Source organism: Penicillium expansum (genome assembly GCF_000769745.1).
Source record: "Penicillium expansum strain MD-8 chromosome Unknown contig224, whole genome shotgun sequence".
NCBI lineage: Eukaryota > Fungi > Ascomycota > Eurotiomycetes > Eurotiales > Aspergillaceae > Penicillium > Penicillium expansum.
In genome coordinates this window covers 690,636-715,649 of record NW_015971275.1, presented here as the reverse complement: position 1 = coordinate 715,649, position 25,014 = coordinate 690,636, and the positions used below count along the sequence as shown (strand labels likewise).

Sequence of the window (25,014 nt, the reverse complement as noted above, 5' to 3'; positions counted from 1 at the left end):
GCTAAGACGCTAAGACGGCTCTTGAGTCTCGAGGATAATCCGATTAAAGATATTTGATTTCAGTAGGAAATTCTCAAACTTCAATTCGACAGGTACATCCATTCATGACTTTGGAATATTTCTCGCCCAGAGCATCCTTGGCTCATACAACAATTAAAATATATGAATGTACGGGGGAAATCTTAACAATCTCCGAGTTGTCTATGCGAATGCTATGTACTATTCTCAACAGAAATGCGGATCCTCAAACTACCTCACTATTCTGAGCAACGAACTGCCCAAATAAGGTAGCCATCAGGGATCTCAACAGCAAATAACTACACAAATGCATGCTATTTCCAACACCAGCGTGATGCTCTTTGCCTCCACCCTCAGTTTTCCTCGCAAATGGAATCAGCGAAACAGGAAAGCTGTTAAAACTCCACAAAGTTCATGTATGGGCCCAGAGGTCGAGAAGCTACCCATATGAAGATTTCCACTTGAACAGTTGTTTAAACAAGACGTCAGGCGTAGCTTAAATATCTTGGGTTTAATCACTTGAGGGAGATCCACGTGGTTCTGGGATAGTTCCAAGATGTCTTTCGGTGGGGGAGAAACACTTGTGTCAAGCTGTAGCTATGACCCTATTCAGGTCAACTCAGCCAAGGCGCACTTCTTGCGATGACCCAAGAAAGAGAAAATGACCGGTGTTAACCAATTCGTTGTTTTCTCCGCACCCAAACCTCTTGATCCGTACTCCCAGGTGTCGATGAGTCGCGCAGCTGCACCTCCCACACCTTCAGTGTGTAATTCCCGCGATCAGCGCGGCCAGAGAATATATCAAATGACCAGCCATGCTTGGGACATGTGAGACCCGCGCTGAGCACGATGCCAAAGTCTTCAATATCAAAGAGGTTGCCCCGTGAAAGTGGGAACGATGAATGGGGACATTGCTAGAAAGAATGAGCCCAATACTTCCGATTTAAAGAAACCTCTGACTCACATGATCAACGGCATGGTATTTGCCCTTGTATTTGAACACGAGGACTTGATCTTTAAGTTCTCCTGGTAGATCAATATCTTCGACTGGCTCTATGGCGCTGTTTGTCTTGGGAATATTGAAAGCCTTGCATCTTGGCACAATCCGGGCGTCATCATCGATGCTCGGAAACTCAGACGCAAGGCCAACCGGGTGCCAAGCTGCAGTTGCCCGTGTGAAGGGATTCATTGCGCAAGAGGTCGGTCTCGGTTGTCGGGAGAAATCTCCAGGGCTCTCCCACTTCCGCCCCACTAATCCCGGTGGGTCTTTGACAACTCCCGATATTCAAGATTAGTATATATGTAGACGGAATACGGGGTACATAAGAATATCAGATGGGTAACTTAGCACCATGTATATATATGAGAAGGCTACGGCTTTCAAGATTGTACTTCGAGTTACATTGGCATTGTTTCACATGATATTCACATGATATAGGGATGAAATATGGATTCTATCAATTCCTGTTTCTAGACTGGGTTTTACATATCCTATTTTCCACACGTCAAAAGGAACATCATTGTTTTGTGTTTGGATTTGAGTCTTTTTGGTTCTTTGCCATTTCGATTGTGATCAAACACGCACATCGAATTCATCTTAGCAGTATGAGTGAATCATGAAGTAATGGGGGATAAAAGCGGGATACTAATCATCATCTTAGCCCAAAGACATTGAACGTATGCGCATATGGAGCCTGAGCCAAATCATTTGATGCACATGAAGCCGCAACCTTCCCGAGCACGCTCACAGGCCTTCTTAAGAGCCTGCTCCTCAACGTCGGTCCATTTGTATGTCAGCTCATCCCAAGGTTTGCCAGATCGGAACTCCTCGCGGTGCTTCTTGTGGATGGATTGCAAACGGCCCACTTCACGTGGATCACCTGTTCCGGAATAAACTATGAAAAGTGTACAAGGAGGGAGAGAGTCATGAATGCGCGAAATATTGGAGACTGTCCGGGATACAGTGTCAGCCAAGACGTCAGGCTGTGGTAGATCTGTCGAGTCCCCATTGGCAGTGGTTGTGGTAGGTGTGGTTTCTTCAGGAGGAGGGAAAAGGGTTGTAGATTCGTTGGCGTTATTGGGGTCGGGGAGACGGCTACACCAACCACGAAGATATTCGAGATCACGGATGCGAGCCCAGGCAAAGTCAACACCACCTCCTGGAATGGAGGCATTGGACTCGTCTCCATTGATTACCGCTGAGACACCGCTGACGACTGCATCATCATCCCCGCAACCAATCGAGACAGTTGCCTGGGCACCGAACCCGCGTTCTGGGTTGCCCCAGTCAACCACAGCTCCTGTTCGTTCCTCGCCAGGTCGAGGGAGATGACTCGGCCGAGTAGAGCGCGATAGTCGACGGAATATGCTCTCATTCGAAACCTCGCTTGTGCCCCAGCGCTCGCCTTTCTCGCACTTCAGCTTCACAAGTTCAAGAACAGCACGGGCATCCTCAATGGAGTCATGTCCGGCCAGTCCGTTTTGGATCTGCTTGTTTTGGTATTTCTGCGTGAGCCATTTCAGGCTACATTTGAGTGGCGGACCACGCGGGTGTGGGTAAATAATGCTGGTATCGACAATGAACGGGTGGACAAGTTTGAGTGCTGTAAGATCGGAATTAAGAGAGTGTCCCACAAGGATCGCACGCGGCGTGAGAAGAGTCAAGAGCCGTTGCTGAATATCATGAAGGGTCGTAGTGACGGGCTCAAGCATCTCTGGAGTGATTCCAGAGTAACGTGTGAGATAGTTGATCACTGGCCGTGGTGGTTTGACCAATTCATCAAGGACTACCTCGCCGTCCCATCCGACCATGCTGATGCGTGTGAGTTCGGACTGACCACCCTCGGTAATACACATCTCACAGTCGAGCGCAAAAACATCTCGACCAGCAGTGACACTGCCACTTTCAATTTCAGCATCAGGCGGTTGAGCAGACTCCAGAGTTGGAACCTGAGTATCCACCCATCCATCTTCCACTGATTGCCCGCCTCGCTGACGAGCCTCCAATTGGGAAGATTTTTCCTCGTCGGAAGAGAAGAAAACGGGATGCAAGAGAAAGTCGTTTTCTAGTAGATCCTCGCGTGAGGTGACAAAGGCTGTGATTGGTGTTCGTTTCGGAACGAAGCCTTTCTCGACCTTTGCGGGTCGTGCGCCCTTCACACGGGAGTCATCGTTTTTGGTCTTGGGGGGCGTAGACATAAGAATCGCCTGCAGTGGTGAATGGACCTTGTTGTATTTGTTGTCGCCGGGAGCCTTGACAGGCCAGATATGGGGGAACATGTCCGCTAGGGGCTGAAGTGGTTCAGGGAGGGTTTCGCGTGTGATAGATCGAGGATTAAAGCGATGCGAGCGGTCCGGCAATGGGAGGCCCTGTTTCCATCGCTCGTAATCAGCGGCCTGTTCGTCAGGTACATCCTCGGCAGTCTTGCACTCCTGTGTCTCTTGCTCTCCGGTGGCTGATTCTCGTTTCACAGATATTGTCCCATCAAACATGCCCATCTCTAAGCCAGGTACCATCAGTACAACCACCTTTCGCACATGGCCAGAATGCTTCATGGAAATCCATTGGGGCGCAATGCCATCGGCAAAGCAATAGAGGAGTAGCCCCTGGAGATCGGCGATTCGGATGGGTGACACCAATTTTCCATCGGCGTATGTGAGATCTGGGTATTTGACTTTCTCGCCATCAACCCTTTTGCGCTTTTTTGACGGATGGCTGCCGTTCGAACCTTCGCTGCTCGGGTTATCGCTCTGCAGACGGGACAAGGTATCGGCCACACCGAATACCTGAGGCGTGGAATTCCCCGTGGGGTCGTCTGAGCTGAGCTTTCTCTTCCTATCTTTTCCCATGTTGTCTTCGGATTTGAAGGTTCCACGCCGGACTCGCAGAATAGAAATTCATAATGATACGCGATAAGGTCACGTGCTATATCAGATTGAGATCACGTGCACGTCGGAAAAGAGCGTCGCCGGTGTCGGTGACTTTTCCGGCTTATATACAGAACGGCACGCCAGAAACGCCAGAAACGCCAAACGATCTGATAACCGGAAGATTGGAAATCTGCGATCGCCGTGCAGGGGGAGCTTATTTTTGGTATCCATCACGCCATTGCTCTGACACATCTTCTTCCCTTCTCGACTTTGACCTCACTTTAACACTTGTTGGACCTTATCTTCAAAGAATCCGACTCATCGCCGATTCTAGGCTTTGCCATCATTTCCCGTCGTCGCATCCTCCTTTCACGCACGCTCCACCATGTCGACACTCACCGAAATCACATCTGAGGCAGACTTCTCGTCGCATCTCTCTTCCCTATCACCTTCTGCATTGGTCGTCCTATACTTCCACACTCCATGGGCTGCCCCATGCGCGCAGATGGGCGCAGTGCTCTCAGCCCTCGCTTCGCAGTACCCCGCCACTACCCCGCCTAGCATCTCGTTTGTCAGCATCAACGCCGAGGAGCTACCTGATATCTCAGAGGAGTATGACGTTTCTGCCGTGCCCTTCGTCGTGTGCCTACGTAGTGGCCAAATTTTGGAGTCGATCAGTGGAAGTGACGCCGTCAAGGTTCGTGACGCTGTCGAGCGCCACGCTGGCCGCGGAAATGTTGCCGGTGCCACCGGTCCGATGGAAGGTGTGAAAGCCAACATCCCCCCGCCGCTCTCTGCTGTTCCTCGTGAGGACGGTCCCCTCACTGCTACTCAGGCTCCCGTTACCGCTTCTCAGCCCCCTGCTGCTGATGCGGCTAACGCAACTGCCGTTGCATCTGCCCCCGCCTTGACACCCGAACAATCCCGGGAGGCACTATTTGCCCGCCTCGAACAACTGGTCAAGGCAGCATCTGTCATGCTGTTCATGAAAGGAACCCCGAGCAGCCCACAATGTGGATTCAGTCGACAGCTCGTGGGCATTCTACGTGAGCGTAGTGTCAAGTACGGCTTCTTCAATATCTTGGCCGATGAGGATGTACGCCAGGGTCTGAAGGAGTACGCTGAGTGGCCAACTTTCCCCCAATTGTGGGTGAACGGCGAATTGGTCGGTGGCTTGGATATTGTATGTGTTTGATCCCACCCCTGTCATTTGATTTGATTATTAACTCAGTGGTACAGGTCCGCGAGGAAATCAACAATGACCCCGATTTCCTCACTGATCACTCGGTCAGCAAGCCCACTGCGGCTGCTTGAGTGGTTGGTTGATCGTTGCACGATACCCATGATCCCCCTGTCTCTGGGGCTAGATGCTAAAAGTCTAACATAATGATAAACGTTTTTGTCTCGATACGGCTTATATGCATGTCTGATCATATCTTATCCTTCGCATTGTTGCGGGACCCGGCTATAAATTGAAATAGGCAGCATCGAATCAAACCAATCCCTTGTCACAGATCATCCCTGTTGACCGTGACGGATTCAACACTTCCTCTTCAGATGCTTGCACTGGTAGTTCAACCTACCCTGTATCCCAATGACTGTGTCGAATGATTGCCCCAAAGCTGCTCTCGGGTTTTCAAAATACAAATACATTATATCTACAACATTTGGATCTACATATGTAGACATGGACCATGGGTTGAGAAGTTGGAACACTTCAGGCTAACAATATATTACATTCGTAACTGCTAAGAAGATGAAAATGATGCCGAATCCTAGGTATGATTCAGATATTGTGTTGATCGATCTTACTCTTTTGAGTAGTACTTTCTTCTGTGTTGTTTTCGTATACCTGAACAATCTCTGGTTCTCCCTTAATCTCCTCCGTTCCCCTTTGGTCCCTATTTTAGCCTCTTGCTGTTTCTTACGCATCCCTTCTTCTCTAGTTGTTCTCGGCGTTGCTAGCTGCCAAGTCCTTTTGGCCCTTTTTCGTCCAAACATATGGGTGCTGCTTCTTACAGACAGCAAATCGGGATAGCAGAGCATCGGTATCGACATAGGCACCTGCTAACCAGCGAGATCCTTCACTGGCGTTGAATTGCCGGCGAGCATGAAGGATTCGTCTGTTATCGAAGATGACACAATCACCAGGGTTGAGCTTGAGCTCAAAGATACGCTTCTCATTGTCAATAATCGAAGTGAACCTCGCAAGCGCGTCTCGTAGCTTGTTCACACGCTCAGCATCATGGCCTTTCCCACCCCTTGATCGTAGGGGAGACTGAAAGGGGGGCGAATAATTGACATGGAGCAGCTTGTCTGTGTCGGCATCATGCTGAAAGACAGGCCGTTCGTTGTAGTAGATGTTCTCCTCGTGCCTATACTCGTATCCCAGCCGCTGCTCGCAAAGGACTTTGTAATCTTCTGGATATTGCTCCTTCATGAGTTGCGCAGCAGAAAAGCTATCCGCGAACAGCGACTCGCCTCCCGAACATGAGTTCTCCAGACAGTGGAGGAGCTGGTATCCCGGTGGCTCATTCATATACATCAAATCCATGTGAAATCCAAGGAACTGATTTGTATATGCAACATTCGTCGCCTGTGGAACAGTACGCACGTCGAATGTTGATCCATAGAAGGTGTTCCGTAGTGGACCCATGCGTGTTGCAATAGCTTCAACCATGGATCGTGAGCCTGGAACATCCTTCACAAAAATAAGACCCAGACGCTGCAACTTTTGCATCGCGAAGGCAAATTTGGAATTATCGTCGATGTAGTCCGGGTAAGACACCCAATGTTGACTTCTGTCCATTTGGGCCTGTCCCCAAATGATCGGTGTGGAGTTCGCGCTCAAATGCTGACGATGAGTGTTGAAAATGGGGCTTTTTAGAAAGTCACGATCCCAGGTTGATTCATGCGCAGTTTGGGACTCCCCAATGTCGTTGGCCCACTTGATTGAAAGCTTGCTCCCATCCCATTTCACCCAGCTTGGAGTAATGTCCTTGGGAATGTCACTTGTGCGAAAGGAGCGCTGCTTCGAGTGTTCATCCTTGCACACTACACACTGGCACGAATCGCGCAGGTAAGTATATGGTAGTTTTAGCGTTGTGATTTTGTCCACACGCAAGTACAATTCCTCTTTTCCAGCCCAGATCGAATCTTTTTTGCCCACTTTTAGGACGCCATCCGCACGGGTTGTTTTTCTAACAACGTCAGGGGTGGAGTTTGGCACATCGCCCTTAGAACTGCTGGGTTCTTGTGGTATAGGTAATGAATGGTCGATTTCCAAGGCAACAGATCCCAATATATTGTGAGAGTCTGGCTCTACATGGCCGTTGAACCTACTAGACGCAGCTATCAAGTTACGGCGCGGGACAGAGTATGATAAGGCTCGTGGCAATTGCCAGAGGGTAGCTGAAGTTCGGAGACGATGCATGGAGGGCCTGTAAACCAGTCAAAAAGAAGAGATGATCAGTGAATTGGTAGAGAGAGTGGGTAAAACTTATCTGACGGAGCATGCGGGACAAATGGAGGGGGAGCTATACGTTACCTCGGCTTCAATGTGATTGCTATATGCCTAAGGCAGTATTCGAACACCTCAGGCAGGAATATCTGACAGGCATCGATGACATTCCCCGGGCCCAGCCCGGAACTTACGTAAATTACCTTCAAGTTGTTTTTGTTTTTTTTTTTATCATTCCAAAGTAGACTCAACAAATCAACATGGATGAAGTCTTCAGTCTTCATGCTTCACTTTTCTTGACCTAACTCAACCATCACGCAGACAAATTTCGTCTGTAAGATAAAACACTCTCAACTCATGTCGGCCGGGGGCGAGCATCTCAAAGATGAAGGCACCAAGCGACAGGTGGTACTGGCCGGCGGCATTGCAGGCCTGATCTCACGGTTCTGTATTGCGCCGCTAGACGTCGTTAAGATCAGGCTACAGTTGCAAATACATTCGTTATCAGACCCTGCGTCGCATCAGAGTGTCAATGGTCCTATCTATAAGGGGACATTTTCCACCATGCGCACGATTTTCAGGCAAGAGGGAATCACCGTACGCTGAAAAGATGACCTTGCTTCTCAATGTTAATGTCAACATTCTAATCCGAATTTCTTCCTACAGGGCCTTTGGAAAGGCAATATCCCTGCCGAAATGATGTATGTCTGCTACGGCGCCATCCAATTCACTGCGTATCGGGGAACAACCCAAGCCCTCGCCCAACTCGGCTCCTACCGACTCCCCCAACCCGTCGAATCCTTCCTCTCGGGTGCAATGGCAGGCGGATGTGCCACGGGGATAACATACCCGCTTGACCTCCTCCGCACGCGATTCGCCGCACAAGGCCCGGATCGCGTATATGGCTCACTACGCGCCTCAATCGTGGAAATCGCTCGACATGAGGGCGCACCGGGATTCTTCCGGGGATGTTCTGCCGCTGTGGCGCAAATTGTGCCATACATGGGACTGTTTTTCACAACATATGAGGCACTCAGACCAGTCATGACCTGGGATGCTCTGCCATTGGGTACCGGGGACGCTGCAGCCGGTGTGGTGGCCAGTGTTCTGGCTAAGACGGGTGTTTTCCCGCTAGACCTCGTGCGTAAGCGCTTACAGGTACAGGGCCCAACGAGGACCCGTTACGTTCATCGCAATATCCCGGAATACAAGGGAGTCCTCCAAAGCATTGCCATGATTGTCCGCACCCAGGGGGTGCGTGGTTTGTACCGTGGCTTGACAGTCAGTTTGCTCAAGGCGGCACCGGCAAGTGCGGTGACAATGTGGACCTATGAGCACGCATTGAAAGCCCTTCAAGAGCTCAATGTCGCAGCTGATAGTTGAAGGTAATCTTCAACATGTATCACCAGTAATAATTTTGCATGGATCATTGGCGTTATCACTAGAGGGTTCAAATTTTGGTTATACAAATAAGGCGAAAAGCCACATAATAGTCATCCCTATTTTATACATAGAAAAGTCCATTTCACAACTTAGGCCTTTTGTCCGCCTTTTTCCCCTGGCCATATTTGAAAATGAGAAGGGCACAATGTATCTATAGAAACAATCTATAAGGACTCCCCAAAAGACTCTAAAAAAGACTACTCAAGGACACATATCTATTATTGTCAATTTGATTTGACTTCTTTCTTTTCAGTCGTGTTTCGATTACATTTTCTGCCCTGAAAGGAACAATAAAACAAATACAGACTCAGTACTCAACCCCTTCCGGGCCACTGTCCTCAGCCACCTCCTCGTAATCTTTCTCGAGAGCTGCAAGATCCTCACGGGCTTCAGAGAATTCGCCTTCTTCCATCCCTTCACCAACATACCAGTGGACAAACGCACGCTTGGAGTACATAAGGTCGAAGTTGTGATCTAGGCGACTCCATGCCTCAGCAATAGCGGTGGTATTGGACAGCATACTAACTGATCGATCGACGCACGCAAGTTCATCATTCGGACGACGCACAGGCTTTTGGTAGTTAATGCCTAACTTGAATCCAGTAGGACACCACTCAACAAAACTAAAGGTACCCCTGGTCTTGAGGGCGTGCACAGCCTGAGTGCAATCATGGGGTACAACATCACCCTTGTAAAGCAAAGCCACGGCCATGTACTTGCCTTTTCGTGGATCGCAGTTCACCATCTGATTGTTGGGTTCGAAGCCTAGGACCTAGTCAGAACAAAAGTACACCTCATGGAATGGTATGCACGAACACTGGAAGGTGAGATCCTGAACCTTGAAACTCTCGTGAGAGCTGCGCTTGTTACCGATCACCGGAGCATACGAAATCAATGGGTAGTGGATACGCGGGTACGGGACAAGGTTGGTCTGGAACTCGGCCAAATCGACATTGAGTGCACCATCAAATCGCAAGCTGGACGTGATGGAGCTCACTACCTGAGCAATCAGGCGGTTGAGATGCTCATATCCAGGACGAGGAATGTCCAAGTTGCGCCGGCAGATATCGTACACAGCATCGTTGTCAACTAGGAAGGTACAGTCGGCATTCTCAATGGTGCTGTGGGTTGAGAGGACGGCATTGTACGGCTCTACCACCGCAGTCGATGTACGTGGAGAAGGGTAGATTGAGAATTCCAGCTTCGACTTGCGCCCATACAGGCTGGTTAGATGATCCAATAACAGTGAACCAAACCCAGACCCTGTACCACCACCAAAGGAGTGGAAAATCAAGAAGCCCTGCAATGAATGGCAGCTCTCTATGAGGACATTAGCTGAGAGCCATCAATGTGGGGCTCGAGTTAGCTGGTTCATACCGGCCACATAGCGAATACTGTCAATCACGGCCCCAGAGATCTCTTTCCCGACGGTGTAATGGCCTCGAGCATCTGCTGCATGTTAGCTCCTCGGTTACCAGCTTCCATATCCAAGTTGATCGGTTCGTACAGTTGTTGGCAGCATCTTCATTCCCACTGATCAACTGCTGGGGACGGAAAAGATCACGGTAGGTGCCAGTGCGAATCTCATCGATGGGCTAGCACAGTTCATTCAGCTGGTGGGTCTGATAACTTTGTAGTCTGTTCACATACAGATGGGTCAAGGTCAACGAAGATGGAACGGGGAACATATTTGCCGCCGGAGGTTTCAGTAAAGAAAGTCTCGTAAGATCCGCTTTTTGCGGCCTCGTCGGTAACATCGGGATCGATAAATCCATCAGGCTTCAGACCGTGTTCAAGTAGGTACCTGTGTTGCATCTTTATCAGCAGGGATGTCGGGGATACTAGACAACTAAGTGACATACAGTTCCCAGGCAGCATTACCAAGCTGTGTGCCGGCTTGGCCAATGTGTATATGACAAATCTGATAAGTTCGTATCAATATCAGTCTTTCCTTCCCTTGGTTTGGTTTTGGGTGAGTGGATGAGAGCCAAAGTTGTGGAGAGGGAAGGTAGGATATAAACAGGTTGACACCATAGACATGATAGCAGTCCAGCAGAATAGTAGAACAGCATACATACCTCGCCTCGCATGGTGAATTACACAGAAGACTGATGTTAGGATAAAAATGGGAATGAGGATGGGGGAAAGTTATGGGGAGAGATGTGTTTAAGAGAAGATGTTGGGGGGAAACACACACAAGACGCAAGCTGATATCTCTTTGACGTGGAAGTCACCCAGGTCAGACTTACTATGACAATGCCAGCTATTCAGCTGTCTCAATACATATGCAGATACATGCAGAGTTCTAGTATCATGATATGGACATTTAACATCCATATCATCAAGCCCTTACATTAGTCTCAAGAGCCCATACATTTGATTGGATACCATCATTAATGAAAGCTTTCTATATTATACAGACATGAAAGTGAAACTTCGGTATTCAGCCTAGCATGATCAAAGTCCCATACCCAAAATCGCGTGGCCGACAATGTCTTAAGTTAGTCCTACTTCATCAAGGCAACACGGTCAAGTTAATATACCGCAAGCGATGCATAACGGAAATGACGGCCTCAGACGCAAACTCCCACCCAATTATGGCTTGCATCATGGCTTCTATTTCCCAGTACACACTAGAATATAGCATGAGTCAACAATATCATAGAATAGTCGGATATCCCGGCATACCTGCCGGTAGCTTCCTCCAATATGAGGGTTGAGCTTGTTATCAACACACATGCTAGAGCAACAAGATGGTGCCCGTCTACAAATAAAATGTAAAAAGCGGCTGATTGAGCGCTCCCCACTGTTAACCTTTTGCCATGGTTCCACTATTTCAAGCGTGGCTATGAGACATGCATCTGAAACGCTGTCAGTGGCGGAACCGCGGTCTAGGTTGAATCTCAGAGTCCTAGACATGGAGAACGATTCCCGTTAAATGACACTGATGCGAGATTCACCTTTACTGCTAAGTTCATCCCATTTACTTGAATGCAGTCCCTTTGGAAATAATTTGTAGCAACCCGAGGATACGTCTGCTATGTAGCACCAGGATGTATATTGATATTGACCACTTGAATAAGAAGACTTAGCTCAATGTGTTCCATACATGACTACTCTTGTTTAAATACCTCTAGATGTAATTGATTATAAAAGGAAGAAAATCAACGTTTTAATTAGTCTTGTCACCAAGACTCGACGTGAGTGCTATACATAATCAATAAGCCACCAGAAAATAATGAACAAGAGCTTCAAGGCCGATATGGGGATATATGTATGGTAGAAAGAAAAGTTATGGTTCTATCGAGACAAGGTGTGTCACGAAGTCTAAAAAGGGGAACAAAAAAATATGACAAATAGTGTATGTTCAGTGAATGAGTATGAGATCGATAGATGAGATTGAAGATAATCACATCTCAAATCAATTGTGGTGCTCCTTAACACCAGAGACCGTGGCCGGCGGGGGCAGAGTAGGCTCATCAGAGCGGCCTTGCTCCATCAAGTCATCACGCTCGTGACTCACGCTGCTACGGTGATGGAAGAACCGGTTGCGACCGAGCGATGAGTGCCCACTACGGAAGCTGTGAGCGTCGGTCGACCGGCGACCTTCGTCATTATGAGACGGGGCGCTCATATTGGAGGGGCGACGATGCCGGGAAGAAGATGTCCGGCTCCGGCGCTCCTCCTCGTCCTCGTTCTCTTCCTGGATGCGGCGCTCCGCAGCATCGCGGTTGGCACTACGGACGATATCATCGACAACCACGCCCCGATCCTCAAACACATCTCCCATAATATCGTTGGATGCCATGTTGGACATACCCAAGGAGAAGTCGACGTGCTTGCGCTGTGAGACAGACGGGCCGCGGGCACGGGCGTTGGCAGTGTACATGCCCTTGCGGAGAATGGATGGGTGACGGATAGCGCTGCCGCTGCTGGTTCCGGTATTCTCTGGCAGATGGTGGGACTCTTCTGAGATCGGAACCTCCTCGGCGTCGATAGGGGCATGTTGCTCGGTAGACCGTGTATTGCCATAGTTGACATGGAAGGGAATGTCGAACTTGGCACCCTGGAGGTTCATGCGTGGGCCCTCGATGCCGATCTCCTGGAGAGCGACCATGAGCATACAGATGAACTTGTTGCGGCGCTGCAGACGCAGACCCTCGTTCTGCCAGTTGGACTTATAAAAGAAGACGACGTTGAGTGTGAGCGAGAAGTTCTCGGTGACGGCGCGCATTTCGGTGAGGATGTTGCTCTGGAAGTCGCGTTTCTCGCTGCGTACAAACTCCAAGAGGCGCTGTCGCAGGGAATCGAGTTGATCAATGCTAGTGCCGTACTTAATAATGATTGGAACTGCCTCGGCAAGTGCGCCCGAACGGCGCTGATTGAGGATAAAAAGTCCATTGAGGTAGCTGTTCGGCGCCTGCACGACATGGCCCTGCATCTTCTTGAATTCGGTGTAAAGAAGAGTGATTTCCTTCACGAAGTAATCATCGCCAAGACCGGCATCACCAGCGTTGCCGTAGATGGTCACACGGTCACCCACATCGAAGGGGTGCTTGACAAAGACGAAGATGACCGACTGAAGGAACTCCTGGGCAGTCGCAGAGAACAACCAAGACAGGGCCAGAATCGCAGAGCCTGCGGAGGTGAGCACACCGGCGGCCGAGGTCGAAATCAGCGACAAGAACACAATCAGCACTATCACAAACACGAAGAACATGAACACATTATCCAATTTCGAGACAACCGAATCCAAATCCTTTAGGGATGCAGTGATGGACTTGCGCTCGCGGCCGATGTCAACGCAAACAGCCTCCAGCTCCTCCATGGAGATATCGCCATTCATATCGCGATCAAACATGGCAAAGGCAGCTTCGGCTTCCTCGCCGTCCTCGAATGCGGCTTTCAGGTCACCACCAAAAACCGTCTCAAAGCCATCTCTCACAAAGGTACGATACAGACGACGCGCTAAGACCTGACAGCCTCCAGTCGTGCGCAGGAGCGCTAAAATGACCTGATAGGCATCGGTGCTGCGTGTAGCCGCGCGGCCCGTGACATCAGCCACTACGGCACCTGCGACATCGCCAACCCGGTTTCCAACTTTGTTCAGGGCACCCTTAGCCTTCCGCTGGGCTATGCCAGCGTAGTGCAATGGGGTCTTGACTCCCGAAGGAGTCGGTTGCTCATTCTTCTCTTCAAATGCATCATCTTTATCACCGAGAGTGGACCGAGACCAGTCGTACAGCTTGGTCAAACTGCCGATCTGGAATTTGTTGATTTCAATACGGTCCGCATAGGTCCGCATATGGAAGCTGATGGCAATCAGCTGAATAAGGATCTTTTCGATGAAATTCAAAATAGTCCACACGAAGATGACAATGATGATTTTGTTGAGAGTGATTTCCCAACCCCTGGTCGCCGTATTACCATCCACATGATGATTTTTCATTGTGGGCAAGAAGGAGATCTCCACGCCGAGCCACCAGAAAAAGAGCGCCGCGTGAAGCTCGATCTGTTTGGCCATGTCGCGCCACTTCTTCGCATTATTGGTGAATACACTCGCAAAAAGACCAACAACTGGAGGGAAGCACTTGCTAACAAGCTAAGAGAGAGAAAAAAAGGGAAGACTGTCAGTACAGATTCTTGGCGGGGAATGTATCATTGATAGAACTCACCCGTCCTGCCCAGAGAGTCAACCAGACAATTTCTAACCAAATCGCAAACCACATCAATTCGACACCACCCACACTAGCATTGGGATACTTGAGAGCGCCGACCAGCAACGGGATCAAGAGGAGAATGACGACGGGGAGAATATAGGTCAAGTAGCGCACGAGGAAACTCGACTGGTGCAGCTTCTTCACGAAGACGGCAATCTGAGTATTTGGCTTCTCCGGGGGTTTGTAAATCGCGGTCTTTTCGTGCAGAGGATTTGTAGCTTCGTCAAACTCATCCACCGCTTCCGAGCGACGCGAACGGGAACGATTCATAGAGTTGTGGTCGTGTTCGTCGTCTTGCACGCCGGTCGAGTGCGATGTCATACGCTCGGCTTGTAGGAGCATCAGGTCATCTTCTAGACGAGTGGCCTGCTCCCTACGGGCTGATGGCGTGCGCATGGGCGGATGCTCATCATCATCATCATCAACATAACGTGTAGTGTCAACCTTTAAGCGACCCGCGTCGCGATCCGTGTCGGGCTCGGTCACATAGGTTCCATCGTCGGAGGTGGGAGAAATGTCCGACTCTTTGCGCTTGTCCTTTGGTTCGGTATGTGCTTTTCGTTCCTCCGTAGGGGACGACATAATGGCACCAGGCCAAGTATAAGGAGGGGAATTCGGTCAAGGCAGAAGAATTGGACTCGAATGGGTTATTTATACAATAATGAGGTGTTTGGATAACACCACAACTAAAAAGAACCTAAAGAAAAGAAAAGAAAATGTAGAGACAGATGAACAGGGAAGAGGAAGAGGAAAAGAGAGACGAGATATGGTCAAGTGGAGTTATGGAATTAGTGAGGACCCATCACAATGCATAGTCTGGGCCCCTAGGAGTCTCTCGATCAGTTGGATTTTACGATGATCTCGATCTGGTTTACAAAGTATGCTATTTATGGGAAATTATTTTCATTTTAATTTCAATTAGATTAATAGATTGATAGATTAGAGAAATAGGGGATATTAGCAATATCCATATACGCCACATGAGGGTCTTACTATAAGCCATAGCATATATTACATATATAACATATGAAGTTAACACGCACAACCCCATTTCAATTATTTCAAGTATTTCAATCATTCATAATCAAGTATTTCCGCATACGCAATGCAGACCAACTGCCAATAATCTTAGAGACACTCTGGCCCATTACGGCCCGCCAACGTTTTGCTGATCCACCCGGTGGCGACAGTGAAAAGATTTATGAAACTGTGCGCATAAAAGGAAAAATGGGAGAAAATCTTGAATTAAATGGCTTATGCTTATTGAGGTCATGGTCATGCCAAGGACGCCTCTTTATGTTGTACAGTCCCCCTGCGTCAGGTAAACCACTCCGAGGTATCCATCATATTACTCCGTACTCCGTAGATATAGTTGTATAGTGAGAAATAGTCGACAATTTCGACCTTCCACCATGTTTAACATATAGGCAACATCATGGTTATATCATAAGAAACCAATTTGAAATTATTATCGAAGTGACGTTGTACGGAGTAATTCCCACTGTCTCATATTTCTTGGCGTTATCTGCCAGCACAAGTATTTTGGAGTCAAACTATATGATACGCACGGTTGCGATCATCATATGCGTGAGAAAAAAGTATGAATCTGAATACGTATTTGACAGAATATCAGTAACCGAGCAGTTAGTTAGGACTGGGATCTTCGCAAGTAATTCGGGTTATATCCAATCAAAACTCTTGAGCGGAACGATCATCGGGGATTCCGTAAGCGGGAGGTGGCTGTGAAGCGCACTTACACTACTAGTACAAACTAAATATCGGAATCCTCATGAAAAGAGATATGCATGTAAAAAAAAAGAAAAGCAGCGTCAAGCTGATGTTGGAATTTCAATCACATGATGAAAAATATGAAAAAGAGACTTAAACGTCCCCGGAAAAAAAAAAGGAAAAAAAAGGCCCATGGCGAGCAAAGAGAAAGACCGGAACACCTTGCTCCGAGGTCACAAAGAAAACATTCAGACATAAGAGACGTGAGAGTGAGAGGGTGGATATGGAAATGTATCCAAGGGGTACAAGGTATCCCCGGGAGTAGATAAACACAGGAAAAGTTTACAGGGAAGACAAAGTAGGTGTGCAACAATATGTAGACAGAATAGAAAGATATCGCAAAATCTCTGGCAGAAACTTTTGCCGGAAACAAGGGAACACGGCATCTATCTTTTGAATGCAAAGCTCAAGTCCGAGCGATGTCGCTCCGCTGGACGAGGCGTGTGCTCTGGATCAAGGCTGGGAGAAGGATGAAGAGGTCGCGGCGTAGCGTCAGAGTCCGGTGTGGGACTACAGTCAGCATCCACGCCCGAACCAGCGTCTCGAGTCAGCCCGCTGCCGAAGATCTTGACTTCAGGGGTAATTGGCGGGGCAGTGGAATGAGAGATAATGCTCGGGGGCAAGTCCCACGGGGGTGTAGTTTGGCCCTGACTCAACATTTCCGGGCTGCTCTTCGATGTACAAGACTGGGAAAGTCCGGAGTAGATCGAGGTATCCTGATGCGCCAAAGATGGCCGGAGATGCTGAGAGGCGGATGCTCCAAACCTTGTAGGGGACGTACGAGGACTGGGTGGTTCTTCGCTTTCCGATTCCTCGGGGATGCTGAGTGCCTCGAAACGATCTTCCAGGCTCGTACTGGCCGGGGAACCCAAAGAGCAATCGCTGTCCTCGTGATTGGCAGACTCGGCAGCTTGGTTCCGAAGAGCCTCCCTCTCCTTCTTCAAAAGTTCTTCACTGCCACTGACAACGCTGCCACGACTGTTCGTCCGCATCATCTCAATCCCCAGTTTAGAACCGGGTCGGCGATTTCGAGAGGGTGGACTGCGACGTGTTTGGGAATTGCCAAGCTCTTCATCTTCATCGTCACCCGATTCGGCGCCTTCATACCGCTTCTGCTCAATGGATTCCTTTTTGGCACGGATAGCTTCACTTGACCGTTGCCTCCGGGGCGTGAGCCCACCGGTTGAATCCATGGCCGCAGGTGCTGAGGCAGCATGAAGAAGGTGAGGCACAGGCACAGCGTTGGGATTTGGGCTCCCAGGGTCAGATATCCCCAATCCACCGTGGCCATGATCCCAATCATCAGAATTTCGATTTATGATTACTGGAATCTCCTCGGGTTTGTAAGACTCCATGTCTCCGAATACACTGCTGCTAATCGAATCATCGCGGCTTGATCCTCGGTATGAGCTGGGGGGATTGAGGACAAATCCAGAGGACGCCGAACTAGGGCTATCCTCGTTTGTCACGGCGCTAGACCGAGCACCGGAGCCCGGAACAGGAACAGGTTGGGAGGGAGTGTAGTCCGTCGGAGGAGGTTTCCACATGCACCATTGGGAAAGCGCCTCGGTGAGCTTGGGTAGGGTCGGAGGTTTTTGTATCAGGGCATCGAAGTTGTGATTCTCCGGAAGGTCTTTCAAGTAGCCCGTAACAGCAATTATCGGAGTATGCCTGTTGGCACTGCGCGTCTCTCGCACCATTCGAGCGAAATCGACCCCGTTGACTTGGGGAAGTCGATATTCAGTCATAATTATATCGAACTGAACCTCGCTCAGAGCGTATCTGACAGCCTCCGCGCCATTTGTAACGGTAATGGTCCGGCAACGAAGTTTCTCGAACAAACGTTCCATGACCAGCCGCGAGACAGGATGATCTTCACAAATTAGCACATCCAATGGTCGGAAAAAGGGCCCTTCTAGGATGTTGATTTGCGATAATCGTCGAGAGCTCTGTCGTCGACGTTGGACCTTCAAAAGTGCTTTTGTGCGTGGATCCTCATTGTCAGAAGATGAAGGTGAGATATCAAAGAGTTGACTCCGGCGCTTATGATGATGGGGCACGAAGGGTTCTTTCGGGAACGAGGGAGCATCTCCATCTTGAGAGCCAATAGTGTGCGATCGAGTGCGACTCGCTGGGACGCTGCCATGGCGTTGATTGTTGCCCGTCTTGTCGGGGGAATGGGCTGGAATTCGGTTGGATTTGACGGGAGAGGATGCCACTGAGCCCAGTCTAAGATTTGGCATGCGCCCCTGGTCGGCAGAGGAAGGCTGGAACGTCCCATTCGATTGGTATGAGGCTGAAGAAGACCCCGACGTCTTACGCCGTTCTTGGTTATTCCCAGTGCTGAACTGAACTAGAAGGGGAGACGATGGCTGCGATGGCCTGCTGGGAGATGAGTTTGTCTGACTCAAGCCTGATGGGGAAGAAGGTCGATTATTGCCCTTGTTCTGTGACAAAGTTCGCTGGAGTGACATGGGCAGTGGGCTCCCTTCTAATGAGGGTTGAGACGGAGTGGCTGACGTCTGAGCAGCAGACGAGGAATTGGGTTGTCGGTGCTGCGCCTGCAGAGCCTCCTGGCGCATCTTCTGGATCACATCTTTGTTGGCCTTCTCCAGCATCGGAAGATTCTTAAAGTTGAAGCTGCCAAAATCATCGACCAGCGCCGGTTCGCTTAGTCTCCGACTCCTTGAATCTCGAGCATCACGAACATGAGGGGGAATGTGCAGCGGCATCAGAGGTCGTTTCGATGAATTAACTTGAGAGCGGACCTTGAACAGTGCATCATGAGGCCGGTCAGGGCCAGCGGTAACTGACGGTTGTGGGGAGTTCTCGTCTTCTAACTCTTCCGCAAAAGATTGCAGAGTCGCGCCACGGGCATCAAAGTATTCTGTGTCCTCCGGGTTCTCAATGTTGGGAACGAATTGTGCTTTGTCTTCCAGCAGTGTATCCCAGTTAATGTCAGACAACCAAGGATGACTACAAATCTCTGCACCGCCACTTGGAAACTTCTCTTCCACGTTGGCTCCAATTCTATCACGAGGGTTGAGAGTCATAAGCTTGTTCATGAGATCCAACGACTCTACTGAAGTCAACTCCTCTGGGTCTTCAGGCCAATTTATCCTGCGATGGAGAATGTTTTCGAACACCTGATCTGGGGTATCAGCATTGAAAGGCGGGTACCCAAAGATGAACTCGAACATGATGCATCCCAATGACCACCAGTCACTGATCTCATCTTGTCCAATGCCGTTGATAGTTTCTGGGGCTAGGTAGTCCGGAGTGCCGACAAAACGGCGATCGTGATCTTCAGGATCAAAAAGAGCCATCACTGGAGGCATCATATTCTGCTGTGGAGGGGTATTCTGCGCCATTGGATTACTGAATGTTGGCTGCAGGGGTTGAAGGCGAGGAGACTCGCCAGCCTCGCTTTGGCCCTCCTCTTCAACCATGCTGGTTGAAAACATACTCGGTGATGACGCAGCGGGTTCGTTTGCATTATCATTGAGCGAGAATGTCCTGAACATTCCATTGAGGCCATCGCTGCCCATGCTATCGCTGCGGTATCCCGAAGCTCGACGAGAGCTTTGCCGACTTAACGCACTCTGGTTGAGGCTGAAGTAGGATGGCTGGATGGCACTGGTGGACACTTCAGGGGTAATCAATGGAGTAGAACCGGGTGATGAGCTTGTCTGGAAGTCGAATGAGGCCGATCGAGAAGATGCAATCGATATCGCACGCGGGAATGAATTTTGTTTCAGCAGATCAGGAGCAGAGTCATCGGGATTCTTCAGCACCCGTTTCTGACGACCAACCAATCCCATGCGTGAAAGTCCGAAGTCAGTAAGCTTCAAATGACCCGTTTGGTCAATAAGAAGGTTGTCAGGCTTTAAATCGCGATGCACAATGCCTCGGCTGTGAAGGTGTTCAACTCCAAGCACCACCTCAGCAATGTACTTCTTGGCCCAATCCTCAGGAAGACCCCCAAGAACCTTAACCAGGGATGAACAGTCACCTCCGTTGAGATATTCCATCACCAAATAAAGATAATCCTTACTGGAAAATGTCCAATAAAGCTTGGCAACGAAGTCACTCTCCCCTTGCCACATCATGATAGCACGTTCGGCTTTGACGTTGGTAACCTGATTCTTGGCAATCATGTCGGCCTTCTTCAAAACTTTCATCGCATAATACTCGCCAGTGGCCTTCTTTTTCACCAAGTAGACACTGCCGAAAGCACCTTTGCTGATTGGTTTAATTATTTCAAAATCGCGGATAGACAATGGAGCAGGCCGAGGCTGTTGCTGGCTCATCGAAGGTAAGCGCGGGGAAGGTGGTGGCTTCGTAACATCTGAAGAGGTTGCTGAGGACTGCCGGCGATGGTGACGGCAGTGATGGAGAGCCAGTTCACTTGCGTATGCAGATGGTGATGCTACTGGGGACTGCTGGCTTTCACCGCCGCTAGACATACGGGGCTTCGGCATGCGCAACGGGGAATGCGGGCCCGAAATTCGCGCGGGAGAAGGCTGCCGACGAGGAGAACTCGAAAGTCCCGGCAGTACCAGGCTCCGGCGCTTTCGATCGAAGCTCCTCTCGGACGAAGGTGAGTCCGTTCTTAAAGCTCCTGGGAACACAGACGACGGCAAACTGCTATCGCTACTATCACCAGCATCAATGTCCGCTAGGGAAAGGCCCAGTCGAGAAGGTTGTGATGTACCCAGAAGTCCTACAGCACTCTTATGAGATCGCGGGGTAGGGCATTCCAATGGGCTGTTAGAACCCGTGGATACTGCTGCCGAGGATGGTCTGCGTTCCGACTGTGAGAGCAATGACCGATCTGGCGAATTACGCATTGACAGAGTCAGAGCAGATGTCGGTCGCCGTGGAGAGGGTGCCGCTGGATAGGGCCTTTGCTGCAATTCACGACTCATGATTTGTGAGAGGGACTCTTCCTCGGCAATACTATTGCTATCGCCCAGAGCAACAGTGCTGTCGACAGTGCTCTCGGGCGCCACTTCTTCATCGGATGAGCATGAGGAATCGCTGAGCTGACCAGCAGCTATACGCTCCGCTTTGCTTAGCGCTGCCCCAATGCATTCCTCAACTAGCACTGTGTATTCTATGCGAATTCGTTCGGCGTATTCGACAATCTTGCGATGACGTACAACGGCATCAACCTTTGCCTTGGCAACTTGTTCAGTGTCTGCCGACAAAGCGGCCAGACCCTGTTCTTGTTCCAAAGTGTTGGAGCTGGGGGACTGCCATTGAAGAACCTGGGAGATCCGCGATTCAGATTGTGGTGACAAAGTCCGGAAGTCCTCTGCGTCGGTCCGGGAAGATTCCTTGATCATTGGCATACTAATCTCCAATGAAGTGTCGCACAGGTCAAGAACAAGTTCCACGATGCGAGCTAGTGGTCTCCGCACTGTGAATGAGCGGGGCCGGTTTGGAATAGCACCAGACGCAGAATGTTCTCGCGACCGAGGCGGCGTACCGGGCGCTGAATTACTGCCTGAAACAGGACCGGACGACGGAGCAGAGCTGGCAGACGCAGGGCCGATCGCCAATCCCTTGTACTCCGCTTGAGGGAGGGGCATTGGGTTTCCATCGCTCCCGATGAAAGGTCTGCCTTGTCGGGCCTCTAAAGCATCCAAGACCTTGACAATGACATGCCGATGCTCATTAAGGTTTTCCTGTGCCATTTGAACATCCATCTCAGCCCGATGTTCCTGCAGACACAGATCTGAGTGTTTCTCGAACCACCATGGCGTAATCTGGCGTTCACAGATGCGACAGAGGACGGGGGTCGGGGCGGGATGCTTGGAAGGGTCGGGTTCTGTCGCTGCAGCCTCAGCCAATTCGGTCAAATAATTTGCCAACACCTCCGCTCCAACACCCAAAGACTCCACTAGCAGAGGCGGCAGATCGATTGTCACTTCTCTTGGCTCGGTAAGTGGTCGTAACATCCACATGGTCTGTACTCAGAAGGTGTCAGCGGTATAAACGACAGTGGGCGACAAAACATTGAGGTACGCACATGGCCAGCTTCATCGTCTGTCCGGTCATAAACCATGATTCCCTGTCCCTCCATGTTGAGCACATTGTGATTATACTCTTCCTCCTGGGACTTCTCTGTCTCTTCGCCGGTGGCCTGATTGTCTGTAGCCGCCGGGGGTGGTTCAGGCGCGTACTTCAGGACAGAATCCGGTCCCATCTGGAGGGCGAAGCGAATGAAACGACTCCGTGAATCATCCTGCTTCATGGACTCGATTGCATCGCGGAACACATCCTTGTTGCCCAACAGAATCTCCGATATCATATGGCCCTCAACTGACTCAGGGGATGAGCCGACCACCTGCCTCCACGATGGGCTGACCCATTTGATGCAACCCTCCAAGTCCATATCCACAATGATGTTCAACGTCTGTTCAGCTGCTTCCTTCAAATCCTCACGCTCCTCTCGCATATTATCGCTCAATGTTCGAACCATCTTCGGATCGATATTCCGGGCCTCCTGCCGCAGCGCTGTCACGGCAGGAGGAGCGAGGAATTGTGGTTTGGGGAATTCATTGTTGGCCATCCTGACTCGCTCGGGCGACCGAACGGGATTCGAGGTTCAAGGGGGTAATGAGGCGACAGTGCAATAGATCAAAGTAAATTGAACAAAACAAGAATATCGTTCCAGCCAAGCAGAACCGTCTGCTGGGCAGCGCGGGTGCCCTTAATCGAGGTTATTGATTCATCCGTAGCATCAACTGTCCATAGCGAAGTCGTAAGACTCTGGAACAAGTCAATTCAAGAGCCTCAGGGTGATGGCAGTTGACCAATCCGTTAAATTTGTGTATTCAGAGGTGTAGAGACAACACACAGGCTGAAACACAAAACGTTAGACGGAGGATAACGGAAGCCGTGTCTCTGCGGGGAATGGCGCGACAGCGACGCGCTGGATCAACAACGTCAACCCCAGGGGAGGCTGACCCGAGAAAGGAAAGGGAACTTGATCAAAATTGAGACCTGAGGGTTATAGAAATGAGTAGAAGCGAAAACGTCGAGAGAGTGTTTTAAGAGGAAGNGGGGGGGGGGGGGGGAATCGAAGGAGTCGAGGGCGGTGATTGGTGAGCTGTGCGTTTCCTGCACCACGTACTTCCCACCTCTCTCTTTTTTTTTTTTTTTTTCCCTTTCTGTTCACCTGTTCTTTAATTGATATCTTAAACATTTTACATTTTATGCATACAATGTAGTATTTAGAATGGAGATTTCGTACTATGTTGATCACTTCGGCGGGGGAGATACGCTATATTACCCTATAGAGAGCTCCTATCTTGTATACATCCTATGTTTGCAACTCGACGTCATGACATTTTAGGTAAATATGATGCTCAAACACATTTGAATCTCTAAACACTGATTTTAACTAGATGACCAATTCTGGACTTGGTACTTTTGTTTCCAAGCATCTAACCCCGTGTACTATGTATAATATAAGAAGTTTATTTCCAGATCCCTTCATGCCAGACAGCCATATTTCTACCAAAAACAGCAAAATAGAAAAGACCAAAAAAAAACAAAAAAGAAAATATCTCTTTAATTTCATTGGACGCCACCGGATGTAGTTCCTAATTCCCCATACAATGAGAAGTTGGATTCTGTCTCCAACTGCACCACTTGCACCACTTGCACCACTTGCATATGGTGAGAATATGATAAGAAGTAATGTATTCAACTAAGTATGGAATGCTTCCTATATTACACCATTTGTTGCACCGGATGAACACTTGTTCCACAGATACTTAGGGGGGAAAAAGAAATTGTAGATTGTATAGTCCCTTACCGGCGTGATCCATATCAGCCTGGTTGAGAGCCAGTAATATGGCACTATTATCACCGCAATTGGAGATTCTACATGACTCCAACTCTACAAGATCCCGCTTCTGAGCGCAAATTCTTGATCATAAATTGGAAAGTCCTCTGTGCGGTTCATGCTTTTTACGGCCTTCGTATATTGTACATCGTAGAGTTTACTGTGCTGCATATTATTCATATTATTATACATATAATATATATTACATTCCCATTCTTGGTATTTTTGTACATAGCCAAATATTGTTTTTCTAGAACATCAAGAACAAGGAGGTAGAAAGACATCCAAGTGTTATCTGACATATAACGTCCCTTATATCGTCTGAAGCTGAATAAATTAGGTTATTAGTCCTACGTAGTTGACTACAGAGGTACCATATACGGCTACCGTAAAATATATCCAAAAGCATCCCAAGAATAGGTCCGGAATGTTCGGGGGCCACTCTCATGCTCCGCCTTTCTTCATCTTGTCGGATCTGCGGGGTAGTCAGCTGATGGTTGACTTTATCGTTTCTGGGGATGATCTTCCATTGCTACATTTATTGTACTCTTCAATATTAAGATCCTACAAATATGCATAGTGTCATTCATGGAAACCTAGAGAGCTCCACCATTTCACTGCGATCAAGGACCTAACAGTAGATACTCCCCGAGTAAACTTTGCTCTTTCCCCTTCCCATGTCCCATGTAGCCTGCACCGATCTGCTTCCTATGGGGTCATGCCGGTCTAGCAGGAAACTTTACCTAGTCTATGACGATAGGTAATTACGTACGGGGGCGTGTACACTACTTAGGTACAGTGTACTTTGAAGAAAGGGATGTTAATGAATTTGGGGATACTCCGGGAGGTGAGTGTTG

At 49.3% G+C, this 25,014-nt stretch overlaps 8 protein-coding genes across 8 annotated transcripts; 2 read left to right on the top strand and 6 right to left on the bottom strand.

The window, feature by feature from the left end:
* Positions 1-689: 689 nt before the first annotated feature.
* PEX2_068840 (Rieske (2Fe-2S) protein) lies at positions 690-1,207 on the bottom strand (the record flags this gene model as incomplete). Its single annotated transcript, XM_016744155.1, has 2 exons — positions 690-932; positions 983-1,207. The coding sequence occupies 2 exons, from the start codon at positions 1,205-1,207 to the stop codon at positions 690-692; spliced, it is 468 nt and encodes a 155-aa protein (XP_016599868.1).
* A 515-nt stretch (positions 1,208-1,722) lies between these two features.
* On the bottom strand, positions 1,723-3,867 carry PEX2_068830 (RNA exonuclease; the record flags this gene model as incomplete). Its single annotated transcript, XM_016744154.1, has 1 exon — positions 1,723-3,867. The coding sequence occupies one exon, from the start codon at positions 3,865-3,867 to the stop codon at positions 1,723-1,725; it is 2,145 nt and encodes a 714-aa protein (XP_016599867.1).
* A 406-nt stretch (positions 3,868-4,273) lies between these two features.
* Positions 4,274-5,202, top strand: PEX2_068820 (glutaredoxin family protein; the record flags this gene model as incomplete). The annotated part of the gene is made up of 4 exons (XM_016744153.1): positions 4,274-4,530; positions 4,586-4,652; positions 4,724-5,071; positions 5,128-5,202. The coding sequence occupies 4 exons, from the start codon at positions 4,274-4,276 to the stop codon at positions 5,200-5,202; spliced, it is 747 nt and encodes a 248-aa protein (XP_016599866.1).
* A 628-nt stretch (positions 5,203-5,830) lies between these two features.
* On the bottom strand, positions 5,831-7,321 carry PEX2_068810 (putative Gamma-butyrobetaine hydroxylase subfamily; the record flags this gene model as incomplete). The annotated part of the gene is made up of 1 exon (XM_016744152.1): positions 5,831-7,321. The coding sequence occupies one exon, from the start codon at positions 7,319-7,321 to the stop codon at positions 5,831-5,833; it is 1,491 nt and encodes a 496-aa protein (XP_016599865.1).
* A 384-nt stretch (positions 7,322-7,705) lies between these two features.
* On the top strand, positions 7,706-8,731 carry PEX2_068800 (thiamine transporter TPC1; the record flags this gene model as incomplete). The annotated part of the gene is made up of 2 exons (XM_016744151.1): positions 7,706-7,945; positions 8,015-8,731. 2 exons carry the CDS (start codon positions 7,706-7,708, stop codon positions 8,729-8,731), a joined length of 957 nt encoding a protein of 318 aa, XP_016599864.1.
* A 367-nt stretch (positions 8,732-9,098) lies between these two features.
* Positions 9,099-10,881, bottom strand: PEX2_068790 (tubulin alpha chain; the record flags this gene model as incomplete). The annotated part of the gene is made up of 7 exons (XM_016744150.1): positions 9,099-9,556; positions 9,608-10,111; positions 10,169-10,240; positions 10,299-10,386; positions 10,442-10,595; positions 10,654-10,712; positions 10,870-10,881. The coding sequence occupies 7 exons, from the start codon at positions 10,879-10,881 to the stop codon at positions 9,099-9,101; spliced, it is 1,347 nt and encodes a 448-aa protein (XP_016599863.1).
* Positions 10,882-12,212: 1,331 nt separating this feature from the next.
* On the bottom strand, positions 12,213-15,093 carry PEX2_068780 (Mechanosensitive ion channel family; the record flags this gene model as incomplete). Its single annotated transcript, XM_016744149.1, has 2 exons — positions 12,213-14,393; positions 14,467-15,093. 2 exons carry the CDS (start codon positions 15,091-15,093, stop codon positions 12,213-12,215), a joined length of 2,808 nt encoding a protein of 935 aa, XP_016599862.1.
* Positions 15,094-16,685: 1,592 nt separating this feature from the next.
* On the bottom strand, positions 16,686-22,876 carry PEX2_068770 (protein kinase RIM15; the record flags this gene model as incomplete). Its single annotated transcript, XM_016744148.1, has 2 exons — positions 16,686-22,271; positions 22,334-22,876. The coding sequence occupies 2 exons, from the start codon at positions 22,874-22,876 to the stop codon at positions 16,686-16,688; spliced, it is 6,129 nt and encodes a 2,042-aa protein (XP_016599861.1).
* Between the last annotated feature and the right edge of the window lie 2,138 nt (positions 22,877-25,014).